Source organism: Anabrus simplex, chromosome 2 (genome assembly GCF_040414725.1).
Source record: "Anabrus simplex isolate iqAnaSimp1 chromosome 2, ASM4041472v1, whole genome shotgun sequence".
In the NCBI taxonomy this organism is placed as follows: Eukaryota; Metazoa; Arthropoda; class Insecta; order Orthoptera; family Tettigoniidae; genus Anabrus; species Anabrus simplex.
The window spans coordinates 1,204,574,916-1,204,595,745 of NC_090266.1; the positions used below are offsets into that span (position 1 = coordinate 1,204,574,916).

Genomic DNA, 20,830 nt, shown 5'->3' on the forward strand with positions numbered 1-20,830 from the left:
GGAAGTCAGAGTTATTGACTCACCCTATTGTTCAGCCAGTTCCTGACTCGAGTCACATTTTCTTTGCGTGTGACCTCTAACGAGAACAACGGCGATCGTTTTTTTTTTTTATTAGTTTGGGTGTATTGGGCTTCCAGTTCCCAGCTAACATTCAGTGTTTACTTTCCTCAAACAACCTTTAGGATCATAATGCCATTGCCTCCTTCCTATGACAGTCTAATTTACAATTTTAAAATCAGTTTTGTTAAGTATTGTTATGTCAGCCATAGTGTATAATGTTTACAATTTGATTTAATCTACATTTGTAAATTTATTTTGTAAGTCATTTTTATTTGATGTTGTCAGAACTTTGCGAGGATTATTTTTGAGAAATGACTTTAATTTGATCAGCGGATCACAAGTTGTTTCTCCAAAGGCGTTATCTTCATTTGTTTGTGTTGCAGTGTACTTCAGTTTTGTTATATCTGTCATTGTGTAGTTGTATGTGATTGTGAGTCGTTGGCTGCATGGCTCATTGGAAACCAAACTTGTGTAATCAACTGTTTTCACAAATAAACTATGAATGACGAACGTCTGTTGACGCAGCTGGAAAGCGCTTTAAGAAGCATATATCCAGATTTCTTTCTTTCTTAATCTGCTTACCCTCCAGGCTTTGTTTTTTCCTCGGACTCAACGAGGGATCCCACCTCTACCGCCTCACGGGCAGTGCCTTGGAGCGTGAGACATTGGGTCGGGGATACAACTGGGGAGGATGACCAGTACCTCGCCCAGGTGGCCTCACCTGCTATGCTGAACAGGGTTATTGGTGGGGGATGGGAAGATTCGAAGGAATAGACAAGGAAGAGGAAAGGAAGCGGCCGTGGCCTTAAGTTAGGTACCATCCCGGCATTTGCCTGGAGGAGAAGTGGGAAACCACGGAAAAGCATTTGCAGGATGGCTGAGGTGGGAATCGAACCCACCTCTACTCAGTTGACCTCCCGAGACTGAGTGGACCCCGTTCCAGCCCTCGTACCACTTTTCAAATTTTGTGACAGAGCCGGGAATCGAACACAGGCCTCCGGGGATGGCAGCTTATCACACTAACCACTACACCACAGAGGCGGACATAAACCCAGATTTAGTGACGTAATTTAAAAAGTAAAATATTTTTTAAAAATTAAAATATTGTCATTTATTATTTGTTTACTGCAGTCGAAAGTACAGTACGTATAAACCGTAATCAGTAATTGCCTAAGAATCAGCAACCACCACTGCACTCATTGTTAGTTTTTGACTCCATCTACCGGTTTGATTTGAGCTGCTACATAGTTTTTGTTGGATTTGTGGGTTGCATATCAAATGGTGTACAGGAGCTGCAAGCGGCAGGTTTGGACCACAGAGTGGAGGCTAGGCCGTAAATCTGCAAGCAGGACGCTATTACTTAATCTTATATATTAATTCCCCTTCGTGCTGTTATTTAACATGTAAAGTGATGGATTTACATTTCTCACGATAGGTCGCATGCCAAGTAAAATCCTAGTTTCACGAATATATTGATATCGATGAACAATGTCGTTCACTCATCATTATATAATATATTTGCCTCACAGATGATCTGGAAATATCGTCCTCCAGATTTGTGACATATGTACAAGTGAATTAATCAATAAATTATACCCAGTGTAAAGTATGCTTTCCCTGTTTCCAGCCGTCCCGAACCAACATCACCAGCATCCAGTTCGAACAGGACGGGGACGTAGTGACGGCCGACGGAGATGGCTTCATCACAATTTATTCTGTCGATAGTGACGGTGCATATTTCGTTCGCCTGGAGTTTGAGGTAAAGTTCACATTCACTGCACGGGTGTTGAAGTTAGGATTGCATATTTGCATGTTGATATATCTGCGATAATACCTTTAATAATTACCATATGAGCAACGTGCGCGAACTTTCTACTCATGCATGCGATTCTAAGAATAATATTGCGTCATTCTTGTTTTTTTCTGGAGTTTCTACAGCACTTGATTTTCATTCTGATGTTGTTGAATAAATTAGTTCAGAACATTCTAGTTACGTGTAACTTTAGAACGTATACCTGCGCCATCCATTTTTTAACTGTTTGAGACATTTAAAAGTCTAGGTCAAATTAACCACCCTGAGAGTTTTATTTCACTCTGAGTTTTAGTTAGAGACTGGAATATCTCTTGTTTTCTCTGGTGGAGGTGACATTGACGCCACTGTTTGAATCATGAATCCGATGGTTTGATCTTCTCCCTCCTCAGCTATGCTTATTGTTGTTCAAAAGGGCCTAACATGTAGGTCATGGGCCCCTCCTCAGCTACTTGATGATAATGGCTTCCTACCACTCGACATCTCTTCATCAACATCAACATAAGGCTAGTGTCCACCTTGTCTTTGGTAAATGATGGCGGTGTCCGGCTCCATGGCTAACTCGTTAGCGTGCTGGCCTTTGGTAGCAGGGGTCCCGGGTGCGATTCCCGGCAGGGTCGGGAATTTTAACAACCATTGGTTAATTCCGCTGGCACTGAGGCTGGGTGTATGTGTCGTCTCCGTTATCATTTCATCCTCATCACGACGCGCAGGTCGCTTACGGGTGTCAAATCAAAAACCTGCACCTGGCCAGCCGAACATGTCCTCGGACAACAGTGGCCCTAAAAGCCATCCGTCATTTCATTTCATTTCTCGAGCAGTGTCGGGGAAGAGGAGAGAATATCGTAGGCCGACTGCGAACTGCAGACTTCATTTTCTCTTCCAGCTCCCACTTGCAGCAATGACCGTGGTATTTGAAGTTCTCAAGGATGATACCCTGATCAGTTCGGGCGCTTATGTTCTGAGTGTGATCGTCTGTCTGCAGAAATCCGCCTGTCATCAAATATAATTGCGTCTATTCCAGCACAATTCGGCCGCAAGAGAAATCAGCACGACGTTCATCGACAGTTGTTCGGGTAACTTGGCATCCCTTTACGTAGTTGTTCACTTTTTTCGATGATGCTATCGGTTATTTCATTGTTATACTGTACCAGTCATTGCTTTCCTACGGTGGCTCGGCTACTTCAAATCACTGTTCCAATGCCATCTGCTGCATGCTGACACACAATCTACCCAGTACATGAGTTTACATACTGTAGTAGCCTTTAAGATATCGTGTCTGATATTATTAAATCTCTTATTGCTGGGGTCATCAGTCCATTGACGCTACCCCTACACCACGGGGCTGGCACAATGCACCCTGTATCTCCTCTAATCCATTCATCATATTCACATCTCGGTTCTTCCATACCATTCGTGTCCCATTCCTCCAAAATCAACTGAACATTTCCTGGCAGATACTATATTTTCTATCAGTACATCTCTTCTTATCAACAAAGTTTTCGAAATCGTTCTCCTCTCATCAACTTGACTAGATATCTCTTCATTTATGATCCGATCAATCCATCTTGCATTCAGACTTTTCGGTTACACCACTTTCTTAATTTCTGGATCAGTTCCGTCTATTATCACTTCCATACAGTACCATGTTAACAATAACGTTTTCAGTAATGTATTTCTAGCACGTTCACTATCTGGTCAAATGTCTCCGGAAGCCATCTGGAAATTGTCCTCTAAGGGCTTTACGGTCATATTGCCCAGTAATGGCCTTTATTTCAGCTCGAACTCTGCAAGAGACACTTTCTATCAGACTTCGGAACATTTCTGGGGGAACCGCAGATCATCGCAAGCTTAGTTAGAGTTGGACGTCTGGAGCGAAGTTGGATTCATCCCGGAAGTATTATACAGGACTGAGGTCGGAGCTTTGGGAATGCCAGAACACATACGGAACATCGTAGTCCACAAACCACCTTCGAGCACACCTTGCTCTAAGGCAGGAAGAATTACCATGCCGAATTACAGTGATCATCTCCGAACCGTCTTCTACCGAAGTCAACACGCAGCTGGTCAAAATGTACTTCCGTCTTTCCACCTTTAACATATAATGTAATATTTCGAGAGGACCAAGTCTCCTCCACACTGTCACCCTACCTCCGGTAAATTTCACTGTGGGCATTGCAGAGGCTCGTATATGTCGTTTGCCTGACAATCGCCACACCTAAACCCTCCCATCTGCCTGTCGCATGATACAGCGAGATTCACCACTCCAAATCATGCGTCTCAATTAGTCCATATGACAGCGAGGGTGCTCTTTACACCACTGAACGCAGAGTTTAGCTTTACCGCCGGAATGTGCGGTTTATGGGCGGGTGGCCGAGCCTCGAACCCTAGTTTTCGTGTCTCCCGGCTCACAGTCAAGGTGCTAGGTGCACAATTAGTGTAACACGATGCCATGTGTATTCACCTGTTAGTCAACACACGTGGCCTACCCGGTGGTGTTTTTGTACTGGTTGCTTCTTCACGTTTCCACTTGACAATCATGTCTCCTACAGTCTGCTTGGACAATTTGGGTAGGGTGGAAATGGCCCTGACTGACTGCTTATTTATGTGGCAACAAAAAGCCATTACACGTTTAAGATCCCTTTTCTGCTGGTATTTCGTAACAATGAACAACATCGAGCCCTCAGTCGCCTTTTATAACAGCAGTGGCGGTCGTAGTAACATCAAGATATTAGTTTACTTATACAGAGCGGTGTTTGGATCCTCTTATCAGCTAGTCTATCTCCGTTTGTATAAAACAATTTTCTTATTAATATGAACATGCATTTCCTGTAACACCAAACTTCATTCAACTGTACTTCGTTACATGTGTAATTGATTTATTCATCTTCATCTTGTGCTACTTCTCCAAGTCTGTGCCGTACCGTTAAGTCATTCTGCAAATCCTCTCCAGACTCATATACTGTATAATAACAATGCAAATCTCACAGTTGTGATTTTCTCTCCTGGAACACTGTTTCATTTCCCAAATTTCTCTTTGATTTCCTTTGTTGGCTGTCCTGTAAAAACATTAAAACGAAGGGGGACAAAGTGCAACCCTGCCTCAATCTTTTCTGTATAGTTGCTTCTCTTTAATTGCTATTACTGCAGTTCGACTTTCACACAATTTGTAGAATCTTCTTTCTCTACAAATAATTTACTTCACTTTGAGAATCTAAAAAAAGCACGGACCAATTTACGTTGTTAATGCTTTCTTTTTCACTTGCATAAATGTTGTATACGTGGGCGTGCTCTTCTTCATTCAGTCTTCATGGATCAGACGAAGATTCAGTATTGCTTCACGTATTCTGACATTCCTATAGAAGTCATTCCATTTCTTCCCAGTCTTCTATAAACAATTCGTGTTAAAATGTATATTTATTCCTAATAACAACTTGAATTTTTAATTACACTCAGGTAAACACACAACAACTAACAAATGGCGATTACAGATTGCCATTCGAGAACGCTGCAACGAGAATGCTGTCTGTTGACTGGCCAAATTTCCTAATAACTTGAGAGGAACATTGCTGACAACAATAACAGATAAAATGAAGTGTTTTGGAGGATTCTATATTGCTTCACATGTCCCCATATCTTTCAGAACTTAAACTAATATTCCGTTTCTTTCCATTATTTTGTAAACAATTCGTTTTAAAATTTATATTTCGTCCTAATAAGATCTTTATTATTTAATTACACTCAAATAATCACCCAGCATGAACATTGGTGACACCAATTACTGAGACAGTAAAATGTTCGTTTTTTTGAAGACACTAAAAACACTGGTGACGTCAATAATATAGAATGAAGTGTTCACGAGGACACTAGTAAACATTGTTGACACCAATAACTGACAAAAGTTAAGTGTTCTTGAAAACATTAATGAGCATAGATATGCATCATGCTGTTAGAGGGCACCTTGCTGTCCGGAGAAGAGATAGATGGGAAGATTGTCACTCGGGATTCATTACATAGATACCGATTGAGTGAGATGTTCTTGAAGATATTAATGAACGTTCTTGAGACCGGTAACTGATAATGAAGTGTTCTTGAAGACACTAATCACAAAGGGACGTTGACGACACCATTGGCTGTTTTATCGAAGTCATTGATCACAGGGGAACGTTGGCGATGGGGTGGAGTATTCTCGAAGACACTATTCACAGAGGAACTTTGGTGACACCAGTAACTCAGTGAATGTTGGCGATACCAGTGACTGTTGGGTGGAGTCTTCTCTAGGACACTAATCACAAAGGGTCTTTGGCGACACCAGTGACTCAGTGACTGTTGGCGATACCAGTGACTGTTGGGGTGGAGTTTTCTCGAAGACACTACTCACAGAGGTACTCTGGCGATACCAGTGACTCAGTGACTGTTCGCTATACCAGTGACTGTTGGGGTGGAGTTTTCCCGAAGACATTAATCACAGGAGGACTTTGGCAACACCAATGACTCAGTGACTGTTGGCCATACCAGTGACTGTTCGGGTGGAATTTTATCGAAGACACTAATAAAAGAGAGACTTCGACGACACCAGTGGTTTTTGGGGTGCAGTTTTCTCGAAGACGCTAATCACTACAAACAACATTGAAACGATAAACGAAACCCCCTTCCTTCGTACGGCTCTAGGGAGCCTCAGTGATAAATTAGACATTATTCGAAGTGTCTGTTGTATATAATAATTCCTCGTGGATGGTGTTTTTGTAGGCTCACAACAAGGGAATCAGCTCACTCATCATGTTGTCAGAGGGTACCCTGTTGTCCGGAGGTGAGCGGGATCGCAAGATTGTCGCTTGGGACTCGTTACAAAACTACAAGAAGATCACCGAGACCAAGGTAAGAAATATACCTGCCACTTTGTCTTGTTACTCTTGGGACGAGAATCATGAAGTTTACTATACCTTCACATTGGTTAGTATTCTTAGATAAAACTTTGCTTTGAAATTAAAAAGAAGTCAAGAAGGAGCAGCGTGGTATTCTTTGAAAGTTGTAAAAGAAAGTAGTTACGCAATGCCTTTGTTTCATAGAGGTGCTTTATAGGGCTTTCAACGGCCTGTCGGAGAGTCTAGTAAAATAAAATTCACTCAGTAAACAAAGATTCTAGGTTAATTCTTCAGTCTTGAGATCCATTACGGAGTGAATAAAACTTTACTTCTGTCTTTTAACTGAAAATAGATGACGTCGTTGAAGCACATTCAGATAAGAACGAGGTCATTCATTTGCTATGGAAAAAACAGTCGTGAAGTTAGTATTTAAAGGTTAAGTCAACTATCACCGATCAGGTCATTTAGTCATGCATTCTGATATGCAAATCATTATGCTATTCAAATGAGTTTATTCGATCTAGAAAACATTTATACCACCAGACCACACTAATTTCGTAGTCAGAATTCTTAGTTATTTTGTTCTTCATTTCGACATATACAGAATGTAGCAATAAGGTACGGCCAAATTTTCAGGGCACATTCCTCACACGTAGATGAAGAAAGTTCTAAAATGCTTTATTTCCATGTTAGAACTCGTTTTCTACAACTCTATACAGTTCAATACTCGTTGGAAACACACAGGAACCGAACATACTAGCATACAATGTGAAACTCTTGAATTCCACATTGAACCCCGGATGCGCTGATGTATCCCTGCGACGGTGGGTTGAAGCATGTATCAAAGCTAACGGAGGACATTCTGGACATTTCGCGTAAGAAAGTGTGACAACACTCTTCCCAAAACATCATATTCTAGGAGGGGGTAAATATGTCACGCAAAAATACATTCCTACAGTACGATACAGTAAGGTTTATTTTTCTTTACACACGCGCATAGGAAAATGAACTAAACGAAAATTGTTCTGATGGAATGTATATCAAGATGTGGCTGGGAGGCGTGACCAGCCGTGATGGAAATAATGGATAGGGAGAGCATTGTCACATTCGCGGTTTTGGCACAGAAAGGACGATATCTTCTTCCAAGTGTGAGGAATGTGTCCTGAAAGTTTGACTTACCTTACTGTTACACCCTGTGTACATATATAGGAGAGACTAGACCAGGGCTGCGGTTAGACTATACCTTACTGTTACACCCTGTGTTCATATACGGGAGAGACTGGACCAAGGCTGCAGTTTGACCTACCTTACTGTTACACTCTGTGTACATATACAGGAGAGACTACACCAGGACTGCAGTTTGACCTACCTTACTGTTACACCCTGTGTAAATATAGGAGAGACTAGACCAAGGCTGCAGTTTGACCTACCTTACTGTTGCACTCTGTGTATATATAGAGAAGAGACTAGACCAGGGCTGCAGTTTGACTATACATTAGTGTTATATCCTGTGTACATATACAGGAGAGACTAGACCAGAGCTGGGGTTTGACCTACCTTACTGTTACACACTGTGTACATATAGAGGAGGGACTAAACCACGACTGTAGTTTGACCGCACCATATTGTTACACCCGGTGTGCATAAACAGAAGAGACTAGACCAGGACCGCAGTTCGACTATACCTTACTGTTACACACTGTGTACATATAGAGGAGAGACTAGACCAGGGCTGCAGTTTGACCTACCTTACTGTTACACCCTGTGTACATATAGAGGAGAGACTAAACCACGACTGTATTTTGACCGCATCTTACTGTTACACTCTGTATACATATACAAGAGAGACTAGACCAGGACCGCAGTTCGACTATACCTTACTGTTACACTCTGTGTACATATACAGGAGAGACTAGACCATGGCTGCAGTTTGACCGCACCTTACTGTTACACCTTGTGTACATATACAGGAGAGACTAGACCAGGGCTGCAGTTTGACCTACCTTACTGTTACACCCTTTGTACATATACAGGAGAGACTAAACCACAACTGTAGTTTGACCGCACCTTACTGTTACACCTGTGTGCATAAACAGGAGAGACTAGACTAGGACCGCAGTTTGACTACATCTTACTGTTACACCCTGTGTACATACACATGAGAGACTACACCAGGACTGCAGTTTGACTTACCTTACTGTTACACCCTGTCTACATATACGGGAGGGACTGGACAAGGGCTGCAGTTTGACCTACCTTACTGTTACACCTTGTGTACATATACAGGAGAGACTAGACCATGGCTGCAGTTTGACCTACCTTACTGTTACTTCATGTGTACATATACAGGAGAGACTAGACCAGGGCGCAGTTTGACTGTACCTTACTGTTACACTCTGTTTACATATACAGGAGGGACTACACCAGAGCTGCAGTTTGACCGCATCTTACTGTTACACCTGTGTATATATACAGGAGAGACTAGACGAGGGCTGCAGATTGACCTACCTTACTGTTACACCCTTTGTACATATACAGGAGAGACTAGACCAGGGCGCAGTTTGACTGTACCTTACTGTTACACTCTGTTTACATATACAGGAGGGACTACACCAGAGCTGCAGTTTGACTGCACCTTACTGTTACACCTGTGTATATATACAGGAGAGACTAGACGAGGGCTGCAGATTGACCTACCTTACTGTTACACCCTTTGTACATATACAGGAGAGACTAGACCAGGGCGCAGTTTGACTGTACCTTACTGTTACACTCTGTTTACATATACAGGAGGGACTACACCAGAGCTGCAGTTTGACTGCACCTTACTGTTACACCTGTGTATACACAGGAGAGACTAGACCAGGGCTGCAGTTTGACCTACCTTACTGTTACTCCATGTGTACATATACAGGAGAGACTAGACCAGGGCTGCAGTTTGACCTACCTTACTGTTACTCCATGTGTACATATACAGGAGAGACTAGATCAGGACTGTAGTTTGACTGTACCTTACTGTTACATCCTGTGTACGTATACAGGAGAGACTACACCAGGACTGTAGTTTGACTGTACCTTACTGTTACATCCTGTGTACGTATACAGGAGAGACTAGACTAGGGCTGCAGTATGTCCTCATTATTTTCAATCTTTCTATAGAACAGGTGGTGAACCAAATCAAAGGGAAATTTGGAATGTAATCCACAGTTCGAGGAGAGGAAATCAAAACCTTGAGATTTGCTTATGAAATTTTTATTTTATCTGAGTCCGCAGAAGATCAGAAGAAATTTCTGTATGATCCAGGCACAGTCTTGGATAAGAAGTGCCTGGTGAAAATGTATACATCCAAAACATAAGTAACTGAACAGATTCGAATACATTTGCGGTCATGCAGGAAATATTAGATTAGGAATTGAAACCTTAAATGAAGTAGATACTTGGCTAATGGAACTACTAACCATTGCGGAAGTAAAGACGCCATAAAATGCACACTAGAATGAAGACCTTTAATAAGAGAAGAAATGTGCTTGCTACAAACATAGATAAGCCTATGTGTATCAAAAGGATGCTTCTGAAACAAGTAGTGTGGATAATGGTATTTCACATAACAGAAACACAGACAAAATCTGGTCCAGATAGAAGGAGAATGGCATGCTTTTGAATGCGGTGTTAAAGAAGAAATCTGACGGTGATATGAAGAGATTGGATCAAAAGTGAAAAGATGCCCTATCAAGTCTGTGAGACGAGTTAATGTGATAAAATTTGAACAGATAGGGAAATAGGCTGATGGGACGAGTATTGAAACACCAGCAACTTGTTCAGTAGATTTTGGAGGAAATTTTAGGTTGTTAAATGATAGGAGGATGACCCAGCCACGCATATGACAAACGGATTGGGGTAGATGTAGGATGCAATACCTACGTAGAAATGAAGAATCTGGCACTGGTGACTACATGTGGCATGGTGGACTGCATTAAATAAAACCACACAAAACAACAACAACAAAAGGGTCTCTAATGACATCTGTAAAGGTTTGGGAGAGATCTTCTGAGACTTCAAATGCGATACTTCACGAGAAAATAGGAGTGCTGTGTTTGGAACACCTAGGGGTTTTTAGCACACCCAGGAGAACCATTGAACAGAATTCCGGCATTCTGTCGCCTCTGAAATCTATAACAATCGAAGGTGTTATTATTATTATTATTATTATTATTATTATTATTATTCAATGTTTAATTATTATCATATGTGACATTTCAGTTACCCGAGTCGGCAGGTGGTGTAAGAAGTATCTACCCGCAACGACCTGGTCGCAATGACGGCAACATCTACGTCGGCACGACGAGGAACAACATCCTGGAGGGTTCGCTTCAACGACGTTTTAACCAGGTGAAGCACACAGTAAGAGAATGGCTACTACATTAGTTCATTGTTCCACTCCAGCACCCAGCTTCAGCCACCGGAGTACAGAGAAGATCACTCACAATTCCTGTTCTGCACCCTAAGAACCAGTCACTCAGGAGAAACCTTCCCATAAAAAGGTCGGGAAAGCATGATGTTATCGATATCACACAACAAAAAGTTTTATGCACAATACTAGCTGCTAATGGTAAACCTTGTTCACAGTAGGGCGTGCTGTAAAACATCTGCCCTTAAATGTTACCTCCCATCTTGAGACCTGTTGTATGAATAGGCCTACATGAATACTATAATACTGAAATGGCGTATGGCTTTTAGTGCCGGGAGTGTCCGAGGTCAAGTTGGACTCGCCAGATGCAGGTCTTTTAATTTGACTCCCGTAGGCGACCTGCACGTCGTGATGAGGATGAAATGATGATGAAGACGAAACACACACCCAGCCCGCGTGCCAGTGAAATTAACCAATTATGGTTAAAATTTCCGACCCTGCCGGGAATCGAACCCGGGACCCCTATGACCAAAGAGAAGTAGGAAATAAAAAATTAATGAAAGATTAAATAACTCGTTTCAGTTCATCGTCTGTAACTACAGCCGTTCTATCGCAGCAATGACCTTTTCAAACAATTGTAGGAATACTTGTACTTTATAATTTTATTTCTGAACATGAGCGAGTATTATGAGTATTATCACTGAGATAATGAAATCGTACTGAACTACTGTAGGCCAAGATATAACATTACCTAAAACAAGTTTTAGTACGAGTAGAAACCTACAAGGATTCATATGAAAGGAAAATGTGTACAATCCAATAAACGAGGTACGAACCCATTCGTTTCTTGCTTAGCTTACATTTTGAATAACATTTATTAATATATCCAGGTGTCAATGATACAATAAACTAAATACTTTATGAAAGATACCCCAGATTTATTCTGAAGACTGAAGTGGTCTTCGGAGATATGAGTTACACTTCACAATGTCGCTGTCGCCAACGCATCCTGATTACACACATTCACTCCAGGTAAATCATAAATGAACTTCTTCTGTGTGGTAAATGCTTGGGGACAATCATGTTTATATGGCATGGTGATTGAATGTGCGTTCTTCAACAGTATTTACACATCTAATCAAGCTTTCCAGTCAAATTATGATGCAAATTGAACAAATGTTCAACAAGATACTTTCACAACGCTGTGCCCAGCGATGGAGCGGTACTGAACTTATTTAGCAGATGAATTTGCTTTCTTCTCTTTCCAGAAACTCTTCATCCTCATGCTATGATTTTTCTTCCCTTTTCCGTCCATTCATTGTTGGATTTCATCTTCGGTTTTTCAACAAATGATGTTTCCTCACCATAGTTCTAAAGCTACGCCTGTCCCATATAATTTCGTCTTATGTTGATTTCTTGAAGGTCTTTTCCAATTTCGATTACCAGGTATTCTTGATTTTTACTGAGGAGGCATGATTAAATATTCCTTTAGAACATCTTTCATTGTCCATTCTTTGAATATGGACATAAAATTTCAGTCATCCTTTTCTAATAGTGTCTGATATTTTCTCAGAATGCTGGTGAAATTCGAGAGACTCCTTCTCATCCACACTTCTTCTATGCATACTGAGCCAAAAATTTTCTCAACGATTTTCCCTTCTTGCCATCCTAAATTTTTGGTTAATGATCTGGCCCCAGTGATCAGGTTTTCTGATGCGTATACAGTATTGTAGTGTATTAATTTAGCGTTCCAAGATTCTGATTTTTGTTGTACGTTTTCCATGTGATTCTGTAGGCATTTTTAAATTTAGAAATTCTCTTTGTTTGCGTCACAATTTAATCCTGATGGTTATATGATTTCCCCTAAGTGTTTGAAATTATTTACCTGAGGGATTCTGCCAACCAAATTAGCAGAGGTTGTTTGTCTAAGTATCGAGGAGATCCGCCCATGTATCGGATTTTCTCATGAGATTTAGAGTCCAGGTTTAGATGCAATTGCATGGCACTTTTCCGGAGACTGAACTGCTTCTTGCCTATTGTTGGATTTAATTACCAGACCGAAGGCCAAACATTTGATATGAACTAGCTTGCAGATTTTAATCCCTTTTGTTTGTTTTTCCCAAGTTAAGTGTACTTCATCTAGCACAAGGTTGAACAATAATGGAGATAAGCGATCTTCTTGTTTGATCCTTGTCTTAATATCCAAAGTTTAAGAAATTTCAGCTAAGAACTGAGAGGTAAAAGTGAAGCCAGAAAATATTTTGAGGCAAACTATAAGGCTAAATACCATAGCTGTAGTACTGATATGGATTAAAATCTATCTCCCCCCAGTCTTCAACTTACTTACATGATGCAATCAACTGACAAACTGTTACCGGTACTCTTATTATTATTATTATTATTATTATTACTATTATTATTAAGTATACAATAAACGAAACAGAAGCACTAAAATCAGAGAATATTGATTTTTGTTATAGTTCCATTCAAAAATGTCATTCTTGAACTTTCTAGCCAATGCAGTAAAAGCGTGCTCGATATCTGAAAGATCGTGGATTCGATTCCACGTCAAGAAGGCAAAAAAATTAAGAAACGATATTTCCACTTCTGGAGTGGTTCATGGCCATGATGTTCACTCAGCCTACACAACAACTGAGTACGAGGTTAATTCCTGAAGGTAATGGCGGTGGGGCATAGAGCTAACACTCCACCCCTCTTACTGCCGACGTTCCGGTTAGTAGAGTCTTTACTTTCCACTCCTCCTAAAGCCTTCACAGCTTGTACGGAAATGGCTTTGCTTTATGTTAAAATTACCGTGTTTTTGACATGGTTGAATTAAAAATAATATATATTTCCAAAAACAAATGATATAGAAGTTTGTGGTTTACACTAACATGTGGAGTAAACTTTATTCCTTAAACTGGTAGCATTTCCATTACTAAATTACTAAACGAATAATATTTTCCTGGATGTTGTAAAGCAGACCGATGTTCAGCACGGAGAGGAAGATGGGTGGATTTGGGGTATCTTATTCTTAAGTCAGAAGTAACAGGCATGGAAGTAGAGAGAATGATAGCAGGTACAAACATGTAGGAACAATTGTAAAATGGTACTCGGGATGAGGAGATGAAGACTTAGTAAGGGTTAAACTCGATGGGTGAACCTGAATGTATAAACCCCGTCATAGAACATGAATTAAGAAGGGGAAGTTATGTCAAATGAATCTCACGCAGCAGGAGCTCATGAAATTCCTATTTCATTTGTGACTTACATATTCGACATAATATTGTCCATTATTACGCATTTATTTGAAATATGCCTTACTTTATTCAATATCCCAGTTCTATGGAAAGATTCATTCATGGTACCAGTCCCAAAAAACTCTACAGTAAGCAATACATCTGACTACCGACCTGTCCGTATTCTCACAGCACTTTCTAAGGTTCTAGAGAAGACAATGCATAAAAAATTGCTAAATTCAATACTTGATCCCTCACAGACTGGTTTTAAGAAAGGACACATTACTGCAATAACACTAATCAAGATTACGGATGACATTAAGTGGGAAATGGACCAACGAAAACTGGCTACACTTACCCTTCTATAATTCATCAGGGCTTTTGACACTGTAAATATAGACATACTGTTAGCTAAGTTAAAAAATCTTCGCAAGGCTCATTCTGCTATTCAGCTCTTGGGCTACCTCAAAAATAGACGACAGGGAGTTTTATCAGATACGACGCCTACAGAATAGAGGACTAATCTCTCTGGTTTTACTCAAGGGTCTGTTCTTGGTCCTCTTTTGTCCTTAATCTATATTAATGTGATATCTTCTGAACTGAAAGTTTGCAACTATCAGCTTTACGCCGACGATCATCAAATGTACTCACATTTTAAAGTATCCGATACTGACAATACAACCCACCAAATAAATTCTATTTTAAATTAAATTAGCTCCTATGCAAAAGAGAACTGAATATTAATTAACCCGAAGAAAATGCAAGCTATCATAATAGGACAGTCTAAGCTTTTAAATACACTCTGATGCTCTGTGGTGAAGCTGTAACTTTTCAGAAGTCTGTTACAAACCTAGGGGTCGTCATGAATGACTCATTAAACTGGAATGATCACATAACAAGTGTCTGCATAAATAGTTGCATACCAGGCGGCTCGCGAGCGCCGTACTATCTACTTATAAAAGTCCCGCATACACAAATGCTGAATGGTATGCCTACTAACTGATTTTTACAGGGGCACTACTGCCAGTGGGCAGGTTACGTCAGAATACGAAGAGATAACAACCGGACGGTCGCTCGCAGCATGTTACTCAGCGCTAGCGGTCTAATGCACCCCTTGCATTAGTAAACCTCGTTTTCCACCGCATAGTTCTAGGCTGGTGTATGGTACAGCAGCAGCACTATATTTTCTGTTTGCATATCGGCAATGGCTAGTGTCTTTAGCAGCGACGAATGTACAGACATCATTTTAATCTGGACAACCTGGTCGGAATGCAGCCGAAGCTCCAAACAGATGTCTGCCGTCTACACAAGTATTTCGCTGAACAGTATTAGTTTTTGTTTCATACACACAACTCTTTTATAGAGCGGAATGTCTACACGTGTATAAATTAATAAGTTATTACGTTTTCTTTTCAGCATCTTCGGCGTGTTTACAAGTAGTAGCGGCGATTAAGGGGTGGGGCGAGGAGGGACAATCGCCCGAGCCCCCCCCCCACGCCTACTTTGTGGAGTAAACATTACATTCTCTTCCACTTTAGCCAGCTGGAACTAGGAATCATTTAAGAAAGCTATTTGTAGAAGCCTTTTCGTCATATCTGCTAATTCTTTCCTTTTTTCGTTAATTATTAACAGAATTATTGGCGGAAATACGCACAAAATGCCGTTCGTCGCGGCTAACCGATTTGTATAGCGCTACGACAAGTAGTTGAGACATTGCATGTGCTGTGAGGAAGGGTAGTAGGTGTATGTTTTTTTCTGCCAAGGTCATGGACACAGGTATGATTCACCCGCTTGTCGCGCGCACTCGTCAGTCTGGCAGTCTCTTTAGTGTCTGTTCGTTTCTTAGTGTGCATTCAATTACTAAATGTTTTTAATTGTATAATCATGCCGTACTTCTATTTAATTGTACCGGGCGAGCTAGCCGTGGGATTAGGGGCGCGTAGTTGTGAGCTTGCACTCGGGAGATGGTGGTTTCGAATCCCACCGTCGGCAGTCCTGAAGATGGTTTTCCGTGGTTACTCATGTTCACACCAAGAAAATTCTGGGGCTGTACCTTAATTAAGACCACTGCCGTTTCCTTTACACGCCTAGCCCATGCCTGTCTCTTCGTCGCCATAAGTCCTATCTGTGTCGGTGCAACGTAAAGCCAATTGTAAAAGAAATATTCAATTGTAATCTCAACGAGAGTTAATACCTACTTTCCCTTCACTGGGCTAAATTCTTTCTTTTGTGCTATGTTATTTATTAAGTAAATGTATTTAACCTGCCCCGAGGATTTTTTGTGAGACATGGTGAAAATTTTACTGTATAGCATTGAATCAAAATCTCAAAAATCTACAAACCACCTAAATTAATGGAATAAAACAGTATTATAATAGTTATTGTTAATGATTAATGTTATCTACGTGGATTACCTAACATTTGTAGATGCGGGACATTTATAGGTAGAAAGTACGGCGCTCGCGAACCGCCTGGTATATGCATCTCTTCACCCCGTAAAAATTAAACAACCCATTATTTCACACAGTATGAAAATAACACTTATTCGAACAATCATTTTTCCAATAATTTATTACTGTGATGTTGTACTAACCGATGCAACTGTAGAACAAACAATAAAACTTCAGAGAGCAATGAACTCTTGCATAAGATCACTATTTTTTGAACTTTAGGACACGTATCTCCCCTTATTATGAGAAGATATTCTGGCTGAAAATCGATAAACTAAGAAACCTACGTACTGCGATACAAACATTTCCACTTCTGAACGAATCTACAACTGAAAACCTATCCTCAGATCTTAACTTCCCCTCCCTGTATCCATAGACATAATACCATATCGACTTCCACCCTTATGACAACCTTTATTCACTCATCTGTATACAGCCGCTCATTCCAGGTGTCTGGGGCAAGACTATGGAACACTCTCCCTGTCGGAATATGTAATAGCACTTTAGTAACCTCAGTTAAATGCTCTTGTTGATATTTCCCGTTAAATACGTGAACAGCTTGTATGAATGTTAGCATGAATGAGAGCAAGTATGATTTAGAGCTATTGTTAGGTAATGCAAATGGATAATATTAATCATCAAGAATATAACTATTATAATACTAGTTTGTTCCATTAATTTAGGTAGTTTGTAGATACGGTATCCAGTCTTAATAACTTTAAAATTATGTGCACTGTATGTTGTGGTTAAGTGTAGGAGAGGACTGTGAGCCCTAACTTCACCATATAAAAAGGCATAAAATAAAATAATAAAGTGTTACATGTCTTCTTTAAAGAAAGTGTCTACATATTCTCGGTTATTTTTTGCTCTTCTAACGTAATAACTTTCATTTCAAACATTCTCCAATTTAGGAGGATGAACGCTGATCTTACTCAAACCATAAGTTCATTAAACGTGCAGCATATGCCAAAAGTTGCTCTAAACATTTCAACATTCTAGCTGCGGATGTTTTAGAAGGACAGGTACATAAATTCAGTAATTTAATCATTGACTTAATAAGACTAACTACTCCCCTTATAAAAGGCCATTGTAATTCGAGTCTATTTGGCTACATAGTTGTGCTGAGATCTCGATACCATGACCTTGAAGGCTCTCCTGTAAACAAACTCTTCACCTGAGTATGCAGGTTACATCTCTTACTTAAGTGTACATTGCGAGCTACTTGTTGGCTGTTCTCCTTCATTTAAAACGTCACGGCAAGAATAAATTCGTGTTATTCTGTAGATACAAACTATATCGACTTGTACTAACATTCAGAGCTTCTCCGTATAAAGTTCATGACCCTATTCTCTCAAATGTGCCCTCAGCACAAGGTTTACCGTCTCATGATCTTCATATCCTTGCTCCGATATAAAGACGATTTGCTCGGATTAGGTTTGCAGTAGGCCCGGTAACTCCCACAATGCCTGCCACATCTGAATGAGAGAAAAAGGGACTGTACAAATCATATTTTAAACACTCATTTCCATCGTATAATGATCGATTATCTTACATTGAGCTGTAACGCGGAGAATAGAAATGTGAAGGAAAGATCATAGGTCCTTGTAAATTTGGGTCTGAACCACTGCACCTACCAGGTACGAGAGCTTCTCTGGGTGTTCCGCTTCTTTGAGTTTGGCCCTAAACTAGACAAATGGGCGATCGGCACTGATCCAGCACGATGTTTGCCCCCCTCCCACCTCCAATAGTTTTTCGTGCCTATCCATGCTGTAATCATCATCATTGGCACGGGTCAGTATCCTCACATGGCTGATCAGTCCGATTCAGGATGTCCCCTCAACCTCTCTGTTTCTCAATAAGTCAGGACCGATCTGCATTTAGGGCTGTCACCCAGGTGGCGGATTCCATATCTGTTGTTTACTTAATCTTTCCTTCAATCATGAACATCTCCCTTAGCAAATTATTCTAATCCCTAACTCTTCTTCCTATCAAAGAATATTTGCCCCGATTCGTCCTCTTGAATGACAATATTTAACGACTCCGTTCACGTTTATTCGACAACTAATGGCATTCCAAGCCATCTCTCCACTGACAGCTCGGAATATACCGCTTAGTCGAGCAGCTCGTCTCCTTACTCCCAAGTTTATCCAGCCCAAAATTTGCAACATTTTTGTAGCACTACTCTTTTGTTAGAAATCATCCAGAACAAATCGTGCAGCTTCCTTTTGCTTCCTTCCCGGTTCCCGAATTAAGTAATCCTGCTGAGGGTCCCATACTCGGGAATCATACACTAATTTTGGTCTTAGCAGTGAATTATACGCCTTCTCCTTTACATTCTTACTTTGTGCCTGACAGTGTTTAAAAACTGGCTCATTTAACCGTTCTCCGCTGTTCGTAAACATTGTGGGACTTTGCCCAGCGCTGCGTGTGCCATACTGCCGCTCAGAGAATTGCGCACTGTTTTCTTTTGAGTGACTTGCATTTTACTTCTTCTGAGTTTTACAGTGTCTACCCCCGTTCATTTTTATATCGCCTCTTCTACTGATCCGGACTGTACTTCATCTTTCATTTCCTTTTCCTATGCATTGTTTTTCATGTTTTAATAGGCTGATGATGACCTGGACTAGGGTCGAAGCCGGTACCATTTCTACGTATTATTAAATAGGAATGTAAATCACTACATTTCTTATTCTTTTGTATTGAATAGGTTGAATCTCTTTATCAATTATTTCAATTTTAACCCCTAAATAACCTCTACCTTATGAATAAATCCTGTAACCTTTATTTACAATCCCGTTTTTCCCAGTTATGATATTTCCTCACATTAATATCTACGTATTTACGGTGATCCCCATGAGGTGAATTTCACCCCCATTAACACAGTCGTTAAAACGTACTGTCTTGATGAAACTTACAACATCAATTTTCACCCCGTTTACCGTCATACCGTTGTCTGCTGTCCATCTCGCAACATTATCGATGTCGTTTCGCAGTCGCTCACAATCCTATAACTTATTAAGTATTGCATTCAGCAAATCATCATCCACAAAAATCCTTGTTTGTGATTCCAGTTCTTTGCTCATATCATTCATACGGTATATATCAGGCAATATTAATGTCCAACCCCTTTCTTATCCACTACAGGATCAGATAATGATTCACCTATTCTCATTTTCCGAGTTATATTTTTTTAGGAATATGGCTAACCATTCATAGTTCAGTAGCCCTGACCTCCTGAATCTAAAATATCTGAAATCCTGAATATGTGTCCTAAACCAACTAGTAATTTTGAAAACATACATATAATATAACCAGAAAGAATGCTTTCCCAGAGCTAACGTGCAATGTATTTCAACCTGACTGTCCTGTAATTATCCACTTTGTTTATCCCCATTTTCTTTGCACACTGGGGCTACCATAGCAACTATCCGTTCATTTGGTATAGCTCCTTCATGCAAAGAGTATTCCAATAAACATTTCAGATACGGAACTATACCCCTACCCATCACCTTTAGTGTATCCCCAGAAATCGTATCATTCCCAGCTGCTTTTTTAGCATTCAAAATTTGTATCTTTTTGTTAAGGTCATTGTTATAAGAGGACATTTTAGTATGTAATAGAATACTACCAACCCTCTAGTTCTGGTTCGTCTGAAAGTGGGGAGAGATCACTGTTTTATTGCAATTCATTAGTTTCTATAAATGCTTAACATTTTATTCTTATAATTATTTGACTATTACTGCACTAAATATAATTTATTTTGTCCTAGACGTTATCAATGCTTTATAGTCTTAGCTTACTTAATGCTTATTTTTTTGTGTCACAAGTATTATGGATTATCCTACCATTACAATTTGCCTTATGATTGAATTGAATGAGTGGATGACTGCATGAATTGGTAAATCGATGGTTTCATGGTTAAAATGTAATAGACTGCATTGAACATTCCCTTATGAGTGAAATCCTGTCTGTCTAAATGAATGGATGAATGACTGAGT

General features: G+C 40.2%; 1 protein-coding gene across 1 annotated transcript in view; it reads left to right on the plus strand.

Annotated features, from left to right (window-relative positions):
* The window catches only part of DCX-EMAP (Doublecortin-domain-containing echinoderm-microtubule-associated protein), a 403,415-nt gene that overhangs the window by 319,526 nt on the left and 63,059 nt on the right, over nucleotides 1-20,830 (plus strand). Inside the window, exons 11-13 of the mRNA XM_067140171.2 lie at nucleotides 1,688-1,819; nucleotides 6,620-6,748; nucleotides 10,996-11,124. Of these exons, the coding sequence (XP_066996272.2) occupies nucleotides 1,688-1,819; nucleotides 6,620-6,748; nucleotides 10,996-11,124 (390 nt within the window). The remainder of the gene's footprint in view (nucleotides 1-1,687; nucleotides 1,820-6,619; nucleotides 6,749-10,995; nucleotides 11,125-20,830) is intronic.